The sequence below is a fragment of the Falco rusticolus genome, chromosome 5, assembly GCF_015220075.1.
Source record: "Falco rusticolus isolate bFalRus1 chromosome 5, bFalRus1.pri, whole genome shotgun sequence".
In the NCBI taxonomy this organism is placed as follows: Eukaryota; Metazoa; Chordata; class Aves; order Falconiformes; family Falconidae; genus Falco; species Falco rusticolus.
Window position 1 is genome coordinate 25,867,580 of NC_051191.1, and position 16,114 is coordinate 25,883,693.

General features: G+C 42.3%; 1 protein-coding gene across 3 annotated transcripts in view; it reads left to right on the forward strand.

Moving 5' to 3' along the window:
• Positions 1-16,114, forward strand: part of USP6NL (USP6 N-terminal like) — a 131,439-nt gene that overhangs the window by 51,657 nt on the left and 63,668 nt on the right. For all 3 annotated transcript variants that reach the window (XM_037388808.1, XM_037388810.1, XM_037388809.1), the window contains 2 exons: positions 6,370-6,443; positions 8,904-8,986. In XM_037388808.1, the coding sequence (XP_037244705.1) occupies positions 6,370-6,443; positions 8,904-8,986 (157 nt within the window). The remainder of the gene's footprint in view (positions 1-6,369; positions 6,444-8,903; positions 8,987-16,114) is intronic.

A 16,114-nucleotide genomic window follows, 5' to 3' on the forward strand; every position in this document is an offset into this window, starting at 1 on the left:
CTCTGCTCCCAGGGAACAAGCGCCAGGACAAGAGAAAACAGCCTCAAGTTGCACCAGGGGAGGCTTAGATGGGGTATGAGGAAAAATTTCTTCACCAGAAGTGTTGTCAAACCCTGGAACAGGCATCCCAGGGCCATGGTGGAGTCACCATCGCTAGAGATATTTAAGACACGTAGACGTGGCAGTTAGGGACGTGGTTTAGTGGTGGGCTTGGCAGTGCTAGTTAATGATCTTAAGGGAGTTTTCCAACCTAAACAATTCTATGATGCTACTTAAATTTACGGCACGTCTGTAAGAGGCAATTCATTATGCTGATGCATAAGCATTATAATGTACCTTGTACTTAACACACTCTTTCGATATGTGTAAAGAGCATTCTGAGGCTCTTGGTAGTATCATTTTGTGCTACTTTGATGAGGGACCTAGTGTTTGGCTGTTACCTTTTCCAGGTGAGGTACTTTTAAGTAGCCAGTTTTAGGCTGTTTGAGGGAGCATATCACTAGTGAGTTTGAGTCATCCCAATGATCATTCCCGTAAGTTGTATGACTACCTTTGCATGGACTGGAGATGCATACTCAGTGGATTGCAGATGGAAATAACTTTTTAAAATGATGTGCCTCACAGTTTTCAGTTCTGTAGCTGAACAAGATTAGAAGTCATGCAGAATTAGGCAAACAGGGTTCAAACTACAGGTACTTAATAAACCTGGAAGAGCAGAAGCTTTTCTTGTAGGAAAGACCAGCGTTTTATGGTTTTACAGCAATTCGTCATGCAGCAGTAGCTCAGTTTCGTCAGGCTGGGCGATGAGAACCGGGTGTTACTGCGGGCTGCTCCTGTTAGTCACCCCTGACCAAGAACAGCGGAGCTGCAGCCAGGCAGTCATAGGCTGTTCAACTGCTCCCTGGCTGGTGGAAACACAAGGGATAGTGCTGCCAGTTCCTTCTCCTTTATTTTGGAAAACTAAGTAACTGCTGGGGCTGCAAGAAGGATCCTCAGTGTTCGGTTTGATAACAATATATTTTATTTTTGTATTTTGTTTATTTTCTCATATTTTTTTTTTGCCTTTGCCCCCACCTTAAGGAAAAAAATATTTTAGGTGGGTAACAACAGGACCTTGGATCAAAGGCTCTGTGGTGTCTGTAGATGCCTACATCTATAGCTACCATTCCTCCCCATGAAAACAGAAGGGAGAAGATGGCACGAAGGCAAGAGTATGGCAGGATTATATCTGTTTTAGTGGGATTGGATCTGTCAAACTGTAGCTCTGTAGCTGTACCTGCTTTCTTGCAAAAATCCTTGAGAAAATTTTTTACTAATATTCCGAATGTCATTTTTACATCTATTTGTATGGCACATCCTTATTTTCTCTTTAACAGTGTTTATTTTCACTTGGATCTGTTGTTTTGCCATTAAGTATGTCACTTCTGGCAGTTGATCCATTCCAGTTAGTCTTGCATTGATTGTAGAGGAAAACTTTACATATTTTTGTTTGCAGTATGTCTATTAATATTATTAGTTCCTCCTCACTAAAATTTACTGCAATTTCCTTTCTTCCTTAGGATTGAAAGAATCTGCAATTCTGGAAAATTAAGTTGTTCTCTCCAGTATTCCTCACAAACTGCAAGATACTTAGAATTGCAGCTGCTTAGTAGGAACTAGGCGTTTCCAGTTAGTTTTTAAGTTTGCCTAAGAAGCCTGTTTGTTGTCAGTTTTAGGAATTTATTTTAATTTAGCTTCATGTTTTTCAGTTTTGATATCAATTGACTGGACTGGACAGGGGTTTTGAAATTTTAAAAAAATATAAAAAAACAGCTTTAAAAATGAAGCGGTTTGTTTTAAATGTGTTTGTGAGGTACACAGAGACCACCTAGTAGTGGATAGCAGGGTAACACCCAGACTTCATCTTTAAATTTGTTGCTACTAAGTAATGCTGGCATCTCCAGATCACTTATTTCCTCTCAGGAAATAGCACTGGAGACTAATGAAGATTGTGTCCTTGTGTAAGACAAGCTTAATTTTCTGCCTGTGCCACTTCTTACATACCATCACCAGTTTCTGTTCTTGAAGAAATTGTCTTTTTCAGTTCTTTGATAATTGGTGGGGTAAGGACAGACTCTTAATAGAGTGACAAAAGAAGAAAGCTTGTACTGATGCTAGGCAATGCTTTCCTCTCATTTTGTAGGGCTGATGGCAGGCCACAGGTGTCTAATCTAGCAGGCCTGACACTTTCACAGTTTAAAATCTGGGAGTTCCAAATGAGACCAATTCAAGTCCCATCCTTAAGTATCTTCCTGCAGAAAAGCAGTAATCTGGCTGCTCTGTCAGTCCTTTTTCATTTCATTGCAGATTGGGATTTTGTTTGATTTTCTGACCCTAATGATGCTTCAGTTCCTTTGCATGCTGTGTTTCAAAACTTATAAATTGGCAATATTTGCAAATATAGAAAACAGGTTAGCATAACAGAGTGGTAAGGGGAAAAGACTCTCTAATGAGGAGTGTTATGTGTATGAGGCTAACTGTTCTGAAAATTTTGTTCCTGGTCTTTATGTTTTACCTTTTTCAAAAGCTAGATGTGTAACGCTGCTGCTTGGCAGGATTTTAAGTATGCTTGTTGTACCTTGTAAGCCTTACCAATGTGGGGGGTGGGGTGGTGGTGGTAAGTACGCTGTTTAGCATGCAGATTTTATCACCAGGTCATTGAGAATTTCCTCAGATTTTATTCAAAATCAGTTCTCTGGTACTAGTTAATTGGCTATATATTAACGTCAGCCTCATCAGAGATAGCATGGTTTCCTGTATAATGTGGTGTTGATCATCTGTAAATGCTAAGTTTTGATCAGAAAATTTAATCATACTTGTTTCACATCTTTTAACTGGTTTCAGTGATATAAGACTTTAGAATACTAGCTATTTGTCTGTAATTCTGTAGTGATGTAGTAATGTTTGGTTTGGGTTTTTTTTTTGTGCCTGGGAAGACAGTTATTGAAGAATTTTTCTTGTTCCCATATTTAGCTTTTACTTTATTAGGAATGACTGTGTAATTTCTAACTTGGCGATATTTAAATAATTCCTCTTATAAGAAAAATCATATATTATGCTTATCTCCCAAAATATAACCTCTTGTCCCAGTCTCAAGCTGTTTTCTGGGTTTTCAGTATGGATGGATTAATGTAACATTAAACTATCTCAGTGCAGGTAGAAGGTTAAGATGATTCTGGCAGAAAGTCAAGAGGATTACTTTAAAGGCAATGAATATGATAATTTCCACACTAAATGTAATTGAATTGTCATGAGGCATAGTACAGTGCAAACTTAATTCTTATGTTACTTATGCAGAGGAAAGGAATGTCAGCCATGGCCATGTTTTCAGCATAAATCAGGATTCAAGTTTCTGGTGCAAAGACAGTTCTGCATTCTTTTAAGCAAAGGTTTAAACTTCATTTCAACTTCTGCCACTTATTCCATCTTTGGTGTTGAAGAGCTGTGCATGTCCCTTTGAGTAAGTTTTCAAATAGAAGTAACAACCTATTTTTTATTTCTGTTAATTAAAAATTGCTTTTTACTTGAATATGTCAACTAGTATGTATTACAATATTGACTACTTATTATTCAGCCAAACTCTTTCTCAAACGAAATCTAATCTCTCTTTTACTGGGAAAATAGTCATAGGATTTCCCTGACACACACGCACTTCTTTAAGCCCAGCAGCAGTCACGCTTTAAACAAGTAAGCTTTTCCCCCATATCTGTCCGTTGGAGAAGCAAAGATTAGGATTGCTCAGTAACTGAATTCTCTGAAGGAATGTCGGCTTTCTAAGCAAGCATATTTTTTTAAAATTTTAAATTTTAAAAGTTTACTATTAGAAAATCTGTAATTGGCCTTCTATAAACACTTACTGTAACTACAGTTTTCTCTGTGTCTTACAAAAGAAAATGCAGTTTAGTTTTTATTATGGTTACTTTAGCTTCCCAGTTTGAAAGTAGTACTAGGCTCCATCTACTACTTTATGTCAGGTTTGATTCAGTTCAGTGGGCATAGTACATCAACTAGTAGAGGATGAAAAATAGATTGTTACAGTTGTTGGGGAACATTAGTGCTTGAATGCACTCAGTGTAGAGTTCCGTGTGTGCCCTTGTGTGGTGACAGCGCTGGGGGGGGTGGGGGGGGTGGGGTGGTTTCTAGAAGGGCACATAAGCGTTCTGTCCTGGTCAGCCTTCACATAAGTAGCTGGGGTAACAGGGTCCCACAGTTGCTATAAAGTTGCGTCGGAGAAAAAACAAGCTGAAGGCAAACTGCTTTGTGTCCTGCAGTCCTCTTTAAGCTTAGGGGTAAAGGTGGATCCAGCACCTGAAGGAGCAGGAGGACCAACGCACTGCTTGGACAGCCCTGAAGGCTGAGCAATATGAAATGAATCTACTCACGTCTCCTTACAGGGAGGAAATAAATTATTTGTCAGTGTTGGGGCAGAGAGATGCATAGCTTCTAAATGCAGCAGATGTCAATCTTAATCTTTTTTTTTTTTTTTTTTCTTTCCCTCTTCCCTACAGTTGTGTAAATGCACGTGCACTGGTTCTGGTGCACACTGGAAAAAATGGCAGAGCTCAATGTCCTCGCTAATAAATGGTAGAAATATGATTGGCAAATGGTGGTGACAAGCAGAAGGGAGCCAGAATGTGGAAAACAGAATGTTAACTTTTGGAGATAAGTGAAAGCTTTAAAGAAGCAGTCAGGCTTCCCATTGGGGAAGTTTGGGACAAGCATCGCAGTTGCCTGAATGCTGGTGCTTGTGCCCCTGATGGGGTTTACTGAGGTTCTCTCTGTGTTCCCCTAAAAAAACTTAAAGTGAAAACATGTAGAGACTGTGCCAGATCTCTAACAGATGGCTTAGAAGGCCACCCCTGGCATAACTTGTCTAAGTAGCTGAGAAATACATAGGTAAATCTCATTAAAGAAATACTGAGTTTAAACATATAGATGTGTTAATAATGTCATCAATAGAAAACTGTAATATCTGATCCATTTTTCTATTTCATGGCCCAGGTGGATGATATGTACAGTTCCTGAAGTTCAGTATGTTGGCATGAACCAAATAGTGAAGAAAAAACACATGCTTGGACTTATTTTTATAACAGTGTGTGCTGAAAAACTACTGCAAATGTTTTTAAAGCTTTCCTTGATTTAGACTTTATTGCCTTTTAACAATTGAGACACTCAGCTCTTGAATCTCACAAACTTATCATTGATTTGCCTCATTGATTTCAAATCATAATCACAGTTGGGATATTGAGGTGCATGATGTTGTTGAATGTTCAAAGCAGCATCTTTCATACTTTTCCTTCCTTGGTGCCCTCTTTACATTCCCTTCCATGTCCTAGAGATGGTTTCTGCCAAGGGAGCAATACCAAGGAATCTAATTCAGTTGCACGTGCGGTTTGCTTCACCTTGTCTTGATAAAACCAGTTTTATGTAAACTTTCTTCACTACTGTAGTAAACAGCTGCATCTGCAGTGTACTGATGCTTGCCCACACATCCATTTTTTTCTTGCCTGTCAGCCTTCTGTTGTCATATCCTTATGCTTATTGAAACTCTGGGTTGCACAGGTTGCAGTTCTGATACTATAATGAAATCCTTCCCTATTTTCTGAGAAATATGTGTTAAGCAATTTCTCGGATGAAGTCATGTAGTATTTCTTCAGCGTTCATCAGGGTTCTTATCCCTGTCTACCAACCCTGTAAATAATTCACACTTCTGTTATAAACCAGTAGTGTATGTTTTGGCTTTGTTTGACTAGGTCAGGGGTCCTCAAACTACAGCCCACGGGCCAGATACGGCCCCCAGGGTCCTCAGTCCGGCCCCTGGTATTTACAGAACCCCTCTGACACCCACCCCCCCACCCCCCCCACCCCCCGCCGGGGGTTGGGGGGGAAACCAAGCAGCCACAGATGACTGCCTGCCACTTAATCCACGTGCCGGCCCCCTGTTTAAAAAGTTTGAGGACCCCTGGACTAGGTGAATGTTTGTGGAATTAGCAACTAGTAGCCTCTACTGTGTTCTTCAGTCTTTCAGTTAGTGGATTGTGAGGTATTATTTATTTTTTGTTTGTTTTTAGCTTTTATTGAATACCTGCTTTGGCGGAGAATTGGGAACATTCTAAATTCAGCAATTAGGATACCATCCAGTAATTTTATTTTACTCTGAACAGTATTCAAGACATGCACCAAGGTCATATTTTGCTTTAATACAATTGTTTTGGCATTTCTCCATCCAAGTAGTGCCTCTGAAGTTGAAGATTATTTCCCAAGTATTTAGCTGCAGTTCTTTGTTAACAAGGGAGAGAATCTGAACAGCACTATTTTAATTCTCCACAGGTGCAGATGCTGAGCAAGATGCTGCTATCAAACTTGCCCAGGAAAGAGCAGAGATAGTTGCCAAGTATGACAGAGTAAGTGAACTCAATAATAATTTTAAAGACATTTCATAATTAATCTTAGTAATATCTGTTTAAAAAATGAATCATGGTTCCCACTAGCTTTTGTTTAAAATAGTCTATGTGCAACTAATCTGATGGTTCCATGATATGCTGTCCTCTGGGTGAACTAAATTCTCTTTCCATGGGGGATATTCTGGATAAAGACTCAGTCAACTCATTTTTCAGGTGCATGGCAAGTTGCTTTGGGGCTATTTTACGGTAGTATAATCTATTAGAAGTAATGAAACTGGGGTGTTTGACAATGCTCGGTGTATCTATGAGATCGGAATGACTCTTATTTTACTTTTTATTTACTTAATTGTTTGGGTTTGGTAATGGAAACATTTAAATCATTACAGAGAACTGCACTGTTTGTCAGATTGCTGTGAGGAATTGAAATACCTTAGTTGTATCTTTTTTTGTCTTGAACCACTTGTCAAGTAAAAGCCTGGCACAGAGTATGCCTAGAATGCCTACACCACACTCACATATTCTTTTAACACTTGTGGACTTTGTAAGTGTCATTGGAGTACTGAGCAATACACTTGTTTGTAGAATTCATGAAATGTTTTACATGCTAGACCGAGTGGTGGTTTGCACAGTGTGCACTTAAGTGAGTGGCTGTGAGGTTGTTTTTTTTTTTTTTTAATAAGGAAAATACATGCACATGCATGGTGAGTTGACCACGACTGGACACCAGGTGCCCGCCAGACCTGCCCTATCACTCTTCTCAGCAGAACAAGGGAGAGAAAATTAACAGAAGGCTTGCAGGTCAAGATAAGGACAGGGAGACATCACTCACCAATTATCATCATGGGCAAAACAGACTTGAGTTGGGGAAATTAGTTTATTACCAATCAAAATCAGAGTAGGATAATGAGAAAACAAGAACTAAATCTTTAGAACACCTTCTCCCCCACCTCCCTTCTTCCTAGGCTCAGCTTCATTCCCAGTTTCTCTACCTCTCCCCACCAGTGGTGCAGTGGAACTGGGAATGGGAGTTATGGGTCAGTTCATCACACATTGTCTCTGCCGCTCCTTCCTCATCAGGGGGAAAACTCACGCTCTCCCCCTGCTCCAGCATGGGGTCCCTCCTGTGGCAGACAGTCCTTTATGAACTTCTCCAATGTGAGCTCTTCCCATGGACTGCAGTTCTTCACAAACTGCTCCATCGTGGGTCCCTTCCACAGGCTGCAGTCCTTCAGGCACCGACTGTTCCAGCCTGGGTCCCCTGCCATCATAAGACTGACCAGCAAACCTGCTCCAGCCTGGGCTCCTCTCCTCACAGGGCCACAGGCCCTGTCAGGATCTGCACCAGCATGGGCTGCCCATGGCTCACAGCATCCCTTGGGCATCCCCCTGCTCTGTCATGGGGTCCCCCACAAGCTGCCCCACTGTCACCCTCCATGGGCTGCGTGGGCTTCCCCATGGGCTGCCAGGGAATCTCTGCTCTGGTGCCTGGAGCACCTCCTGCCCCTCCTTCACTGATCTTGGTGTCTGCAGAGTTGATCCTCTCACATATTCTCACTCCTCTCTTCCGCTGCAATTGCTGTTGTGCGGTGTGGTATTTTTCCCCCTTCTTAAATATGTTATCCCAGAGGCACTGTCACTGGTAAGCTCGGTCTTGCCCAGCAGTGCTTCTGACTGGGTATGCCAGCCTGGAGCCAGCTAGCGATGGACTGTGTCGGACACAGGGAAAGTTTCTAGCAGCTTTTCACAGAAGCCACCCCTGTAGCCTCGCCCCTCGCTTGCTACCAAAACTTTGCCATATGAACCATGTACACTTTTTGTTCTGAGTGGTGGCCTCTCTTCATACCCAGCAACCTGTGCATAGCTCATACCGGAAGAATATATACCTGAAATATACTTAAATTTCTGCAAGTCTTAGGAAATTTGGTCGTCGGGGTAGAAGAGAAGAACATGAGTGAATGCATCATAGAGGGAAAAACCTCAGTGCTGCATTCTGTTTGATAGCTGCTGGAAGTCAGCAATAACGTTAGCTCAAGACTGTCAACAGTACGTGCTGTTGTCAGGTGATGGTTCAGGATAAATGGACAATGGAAATAAAAAAGTAGAAGGCACTCTGTAGGGACCTTGATGGACTGTTTGGAGGTGAACAACAGGTGTGAGATTATTATGAGTCTCTGGTTGAAATCGGTGGTTGAAATTTATTCTGTGTAACAGTGACCAAAAGAGTTTTTCTGTGATGAAAATACTGTTTGTAGGGACTGGGAGAAGTGTGCTGCTCTCCTTTTTCTTGGATGGTGAGTTTAGGACTAGTGTTTTGCTCCCCCTCCTCTACCCTACTACCAGTGTATCCCAAAGGTTATGCTTTCAGTGGTTGAATCCTGTCTTCTGTGTCTCAGCTTATTGTTTCATAAACCTTAATATGACTCTTTTTGTTTTCTTACCCCCCCCCCCCTCTCTCTTTAGGGACGGGAGGGTGCACAGATTGAACCATGGGAAGATGCTGACTATCGTCTTTACAAAGTCACAGATAGATTTGGGTTTCTACAGTAAGTAGCAAGCTTGAAAAGAAAGTAAGATTAAGAGTTTCCTACTATTACTGTTTATGCTTTTTATTGTATTGCCTGTGTGCTGAAATTTATTATGCCTTTTAATAGATCTTCTGGAAACTGCTGTGTAAGTTTTGGGTGATCTTTTACTGTGCTTTTCAATTCCATTTCTAACTGGGTTTTAGTTCTGTAATTTGATCCTGCGTAGAGAGTGAAATATTTTTGAATATTTTATTTGGGACTGAAATTGCTAGTCTACAAAAAAGGTATTTCAAGCTCAATTAATCTGCAGATAAAATTTGGTTTTAAGTAACTGTGTTATAGAAACAAACCTGAAATTTTTGGAAGGATTTTTAAGGATTTTGTTATAATGTTGATCTTTAAAAAAAATCCCAACACATTTTAGATTACTCACACAGTTGTTCATATACAACCATTATCTGAATCCTTCAAAGATAAATACCATTTTACTTCATGTATTTAGTAACTTTACTGAAGTCTCTGCTGATTTGGGACCTGATGATGCATCTTAAAGTCAAGTCAGAAAATGCCAGAATCCAGATCCGTTTACCCTGTGGGTACGTCCTTTGTAACAAAAAAATCTCTTGTTTTTTTGGAAAATAAAAGGTGAGAGTATTAAATTATATTGGGATTTTTGTGGCTGGCAGATATGAAAATCCAACTTGCAGAAACTGAACACAAGCTGATTTGCTACTTTTAGTAAGATCCAGTCAAGACTCTGCTATACTTGGTGTTTGGCATTTATGTTTGAATGTGACACTGGAAGAGGTTTCCCAGAGAAACTGTGGCTGCCCCATCCCTGGCAGTGTTCAAGGCCAGGCTGGATGGAGCTTGGAGCAACCTGGTGTAGCGGAACGTGTCCCTGCCCATGGCAGGGGGATTAGGACAAGATAGTCTTTAAGGTCCCTTCCAACCCAAACCATTCTGTGAAGTGCAGTTAGAATCCAGAAAAATCAGTGCTGATCAGAAAACTTAATAATAACTATGTGCTTTATAGTACTGGGGGTGGAGGGGGTGTGTGTGTGGGTGGTGGTTTGGGAGGAATTCCCCCTCCCCCCCTTCTATTTTGTAATGTCATTGTTTTTATAGGCTGTCAGTTAAGTCATTTTTACCTGTAGACTGCCTTTTGCTTCATCAGGGTGAGTTAATTTGGTGTATGACTTCCAAACAATTCTGTTTTACAGAGAGAGGTACGTCTTTGTGTTGGTACCACGTGAAGGTATTCTTAATGCAGAATGGATTTAAGAATTGTTTCTTGTGCAGAAGTAATTGAAGCCACCGCTAGGTTCACCACTGACTTCAGTGGGAATTGATTCATGTGCCTTGAGATTTGTGAGTGGATTCTTGATTTTGGTATCCTAATGAACTCCTGAACTTTTCCTGTTACTTGTATTTAATATTAGCCTTTTTGTTAGGCCTGGAAGGATGTTCGTGTCTGCTGCAGTTGCTGCTGCAGTCAGTTTTCAGGACTCTTGTGTTTCCTGGCTTCAATGCGATGGTATGTTTCAGATGCAGTTATGAACGTGCTGCTTGGCAAATCAAGACATGCCAGTTTCTGTGCTGCTGTAGGCACAGGCTACTGCGGGCACCCTTACATCGCAATGCAGTTGTTCTTGTGATGTAGTAGGGTAGGTGAACCATAGTGATTAGACCATACTTCCTCCCTAGTAATGTCTTTAGTCACCAATGCAGACAGAATTCATTCTCTATATAGTCACCTTCAAAGATCAAAAATCTGAAAGATTTATAATAATGAAGACTGCACAAATTAACACTGTGTGTAGGTACTCTGTCTCTTCACTATTTGTGGAATATTTCTTGCTTATACGCTATTTGATGTTGCATTATACGGCAGATTTTACCTGAGAGTGCCATCAAGGTTGCTTTATGATTCTTTAAAGCAAATTCATTGCAAATGATGTTTTTATTTTCCGGAGAAATAAAAGCTCTCCTAATAGGAGAGCTATAATTAAGCTAAACATATCAACTGTCTTTCCTTGAAAAAGCATTATATATTGCACTATAGATTTTACCTATGGTCTAGATTCATGTATACTGTGACACTGAGCCTGTGCAATCTTCTGTTTCTGAAAGAAACTCCTGTTCCTATGGGAATTTGAAATTAAGTGGTGTATACCAAAAGTCTCAAATGGTTATCATCCATGAGAGCCATAATTCCCTGTGACCTATCGGGTGTTTACAGTGTAAATTAACAAACAGCTGATGCAGACTGAAAACTCAAAATCTGGGGACAGTATGAAACTTGCTGTGCTCTAGTTAAATTGAGATCTGCAGTGATTTGTAACCTTGTTTATATTTGCATCTTAAAATACCAATTAGATGAAAAATGTCTTTTGTATCAGAAGGCTGCTGAAAGTGGGGAACCTGATGGAAAATTAGGGCTTGTTTTCTCAAGTGCCATATCTCTCTATTACTATCAGTACTTTATAAACTTTTTTTTTTTTTGGCTATGTTCTGTCTGCAGCTTTCATTGGCTCTGCAAAGGGGGTGCATTCAAAGTTCAGCTGTTTACTGACAGGGCAGAAAAGATAGGTTTAGAATAAAGCACTCAAACTGCCTGGGTAACTTACCACCAAGGAGAATATGGGAGAAAGTAAAGACTAGAGATTTTCAAAGAGTTTTCAAAGTTTTGGTCAAATCTAAGATTCTTCTGAGCCCCGGTGTCCTTATTTGTGTGTCAACTTGGGGAACCTGAAGACACACTTCTATTGTCCTCCTGCCATACCAGTAGAAGTGGGTAAAACTTTTTAGATTTTCTTCTGAGAGCATACTGAGTAGCAGAGGGAAGGTGTCTGTCTTTTATGTAACGGTGTAGAAATCGCTAGTGATTGGAAACAGATACGACATTTCCCTTCAGGTGAAATACCTCATCTTAAGGCTTACTTTCATTTAAAACCCATGGATGAAATATATTGCAGCTCTGGTTGATTCTGATTGTTGTTGTAGTATTTATTGTTTACAGTAGTTAGGAACATCTTTGCACTGTCTTAAAATTTTCATAGCTGCTGACTTAAGAACACTATTTAATTTGTTCACTGTAGTACTTTTCTAATTCTGCAAATGAATATGGAACTTTATTGACTTTGGATATTAAAAGGAAATTGGTGTGGACAGGTTATTAAAATAGCTATATACCTATTTGAAACAAAAACCAAAAAAGCTGAGTTGTTCCCTAAATTCATTAAGTATTAAGAAAGTAAGTTCAGTGAGAAGTGCCGAAGCATTATAATAATGAGACTTGTTTGAAATTAATAAAGAGAAGTTTTAGAGGGAAGTTTCATATGAGAAGAAGGTTTCCAGCAAACATGCTGAGCTGTGAAATAATCACCTAGGGAGCTGAAGGGGTCTGTCTCTTGGTTTAAGATCAGATGGTACAAACCAAAAGGCACCTCTGTGAGGAGTTTTGTCAATGGGATTGGCAAAGATAGGTGCATCCCCATGAGTAGGAAATCAAGCAAGGGGGACAGGAGGCCTGCATGGATGAGCAAGGAGCTGCTGGCAAACCTCATTTAAAAAAAAAAAAAAAAAGAGGAAGAGGAAGTTTAGAGAATGTGGAAAAAGAGACCACTTGGGAGGAATAGAGGGATGTGGTCAGAACATGCAGAGAGGTGACGAGGAAAGCTGAGGTCCACTTGGAATGGAAGGTCATGGACAACAAGAACAGCTTCTTCAAGTACATCAGCAGGAAAACAATGACTAGGGAAAACGTGGGCTGCTGCTGAATGAGGTGAGTGCCCTAGTGACGGACACAGAGAAGGCGGAGTTACTGAATGACTTCCCTTGCTTCTGTCTTCACTGCCAAGGCCAGCCTTCTGGTTTCCCAGACCCTGGAGGGCAAGAGAGGAAGTCTGGAGAAAGGAAGACTTTCCCTTGGTGGATGAGGATCAGGTTAGAGATCACTTAAGCAGACTTGACTCACAAATCCATGGGCCCCGATAGGATGCACCCCATAATGCTGAAGGAGCTGGCGGATGTTATTACTGAGCCACTCTATCTTTTCTGAAAGGTCACAAAGAAGAGGAGAGGTACCTGAGCACTGGAGAAAGCCATTGTCACTCCAGTCTTCAAAAAAGGCAAGGAGGACCCAGGAAACTACAGACCAGTCAACCTCACCTCCATCCCTGGAAGAGTGATGGGACAGCTCACCCTGGAGGTCATCTCTAAGCATGAGGAGGAAAAGAAGGCTATCAGGAACTGAACATGGATTCACCAAGGGGAAATCATGCCTGATCAACCTAATCACCTTCTACGGTGGAATGACTGGCTGGTTAGACAAGGGGAGAGCAGAGGATGTTGTCTATCTTGACCTCAGCAAGGTTTTTGACACTCTCCCATAAGATCCCCATGGGCAGGCGCAGGCAGTGTGGGTGAGGTGGGTGGGCAGTGAGGTGTTCTGAGAACTGGCCGAGCGGCAGAGCTCAGCGAGCTGTGACCAGCGGTGCAGGCTCTGGCTGGAGGCCTGTAGCTCGTGGTGTTCCCCAGGGGTCAGTGCTGGGTCTGGTCCTGTTCAGCTTCTCATCACTGTCCTGGATGCAGGGACAGAGTGTGCCCTCAGCAGGTTTGCTGATGATACAGAACTGGGAGGAGTGGCTGGTGCACCAGAAGGCTGCGCTGCCATTCAGTGAGACCTGGACAGGCTGGAGAGCTGGGTGAAGGGGAACCTTGTGAGGTTCAACCAAGGCAAGTGTAGGGTCCTGCACATACGAAGAAACCACCCCATGCACCAGTACAGGCTGGGGCTGACTTGCTGGAAGGCAGCTCTGAAGAACCCTGGAGTTCTGGAGGACAGCAAGCTGCCCGTGGGCCAGCAGTGTGCTCTTATGGCCAAGTCCCAATGGGACCCCTGGGGCACGTTAGGAGGAGCATGGCCAGCAGGTTAAGGGAGTGGAGTGGATCTTTCCCCTCTGCTCTGCGCTGGTGTGGCCCCGCCTGGAGTGCTGTGTCCAGTGCTTGGCTCCCCAGTTCAAGAGAGACAGGGAGCTGCTGTAGAGGGGCCAGCAGAGGCTACAGAGGTGGTGAGGAGACTGGAGCATCTCCCTGATGAGGACAGGCTGAGAGAGCTGGGGCTGTTCAGCCTGGGGAAGAGAAGACCAAGAGGGGATCTTGTCAGGAGGATTGGGCCAGGCTCTTTTCAGTGGCGCCCAGTGACAGGACAAGGGGCAGTGGGCACAAACTGCAGCATAGGGAGCTCCTTCTGAATGCAAGGGAGACCTTCTGTACCTTGAGGGTGGCAGAGCAGGGGAACAGGCTGCCCACAGAAGCTGTGCTGTCTACTTCTCTGCAGACATTCAAAACCCACCTGGATGTGATTCTATGCAACCTGGTCTGGGAGAACCTGCTTTACCAGGGGTTGGACTAGATGATCTCCAAAAGTCCCTTCCAACCCTGACCATTCTGTGATTTTCTGACTAAATTGTAATGGGTGTGTTTTCAGTAGAGAAGCTTACAAATTGCATGAAGCGTGCATGAACAAGAGTGAGTTAAAATCTCATTGTTGGCTAAAATGTAGAAAACTTGGTCTTACCAATTACTGTTGTTGCGAGGCTGTAAAGGAGTGGTGGCCATTATGGTTTATTTAAGTCATATGCTGTTGCGGGCAAACCAGTCTCAACCGGGGGAATCTTTTACGTAATTTAATTTATTGCCAAATAACACAACTGGATGGATACTGGGCAGGGGGATCCAGAAACATAAAACTTTTAATGGATACCTAGGGGAAACACCTCTTTCCCCTCTGCCTCCAGGACAAACTTCCCTTGCTTTTTGCTGTGGGTTACCCTTGGCTCACCCTAGTTCCTTTGGTGAAGCAACAGGCATTGCAGGGGGGTTGAAGTCCATCATGTCATGGCTTCTTTCTGCTGCTCCTGGTTTCTTGTTTTTGTCTTCTGTCTCTTGTCTTACATGTTTTCTGCTGCCCCAGTGTGGGTCTCTTGTGGGCTGCAGTCCCCTTGGAGATGTCCCTCCTGACCTCAGCATGGCACACCTCCTTCCAAGAGTGCATCTCCAGCCATGTTCCCAACAACATATTTCTGTATGATCTATATGAGAAGCAAAATCACCTTTACTTCTGCCCACATCTTCATTTCTCCTGCCTCTAGCAGTTGCCATGCTTTTAAAACTATATTTTAGTAGCGGTGTCACGGGTTGCTCTGACTGAAGTTTTGGCATATGGTGGCTGGGTTATTGCAGTTTCAGAGCCGGCTGGAGCAGCCATGACTGGCACAGGGCAGGTCATGGCCCCCTCCCACACAGGTCGCCTCTGCAGCACCTGGCTATTGAAACCCCACCAGTTCTGCCCAGTACACGTAGTGATGGGAACTGCCACCCTGGGTGCGGAGTCAAGCACTGGAAACTCACTGACACAAAAAAGTAACTGAGATACTGGCTGAGGAAGCAAGGTTTTTCTGTTGCTACCAGAACACTGTAAACACAACCATAGTTACTAGGTTGTCTGTAGTAAAACCCGACGGTGTTTTCTTCCTTCTGTAAGGCTGAGAATGTATTTGAAGAGAGATGCTTTCAGTGTGCTGTTTTCCAAGGGGGAAAAAAGACCTTTTCAGAGTCCAGAGGTCTCAAATGACTCTGAGGACATAGATCAGTTCTGGGAGCACTATGCTTCGGATGCTGATGTGCCTTCTCATAGCTGAGATTATGCTGCACGTGGTCCATGTGGACCCTGTTGATGGCTCTTTGTTTTTTCCAATGCAGTATTCCCAACCCTGTTACATTAATCTCAATTTGAAAAGCAATACAAAAAAGGTCAAGTAGCATTGGTTGATCTCAATACAATTTCATACAGTATTTATTCTATTAGGGTTGTTCATCTTAATGTAGGACTTGTTTCTGTCAAGTACTGTTGGTCTTCCTCAATGTCACCTCGTATACATGGAGTAGTGCCTATTAAAACTTTACTCTTGCCTTGCATAAGGTTTGTCTCAGAGGAGCCCATGTCCGGGAGCTTATCTTAGTTATGATCAAATATTTCTTATAGGTGAACTGTGGTTACCTATAATCCTAAAAATACATATTTTCCTTTTAGAGAAAGGCAGCAACTTCCCTGCCCAACAGTTGGGTACTCATACCCAA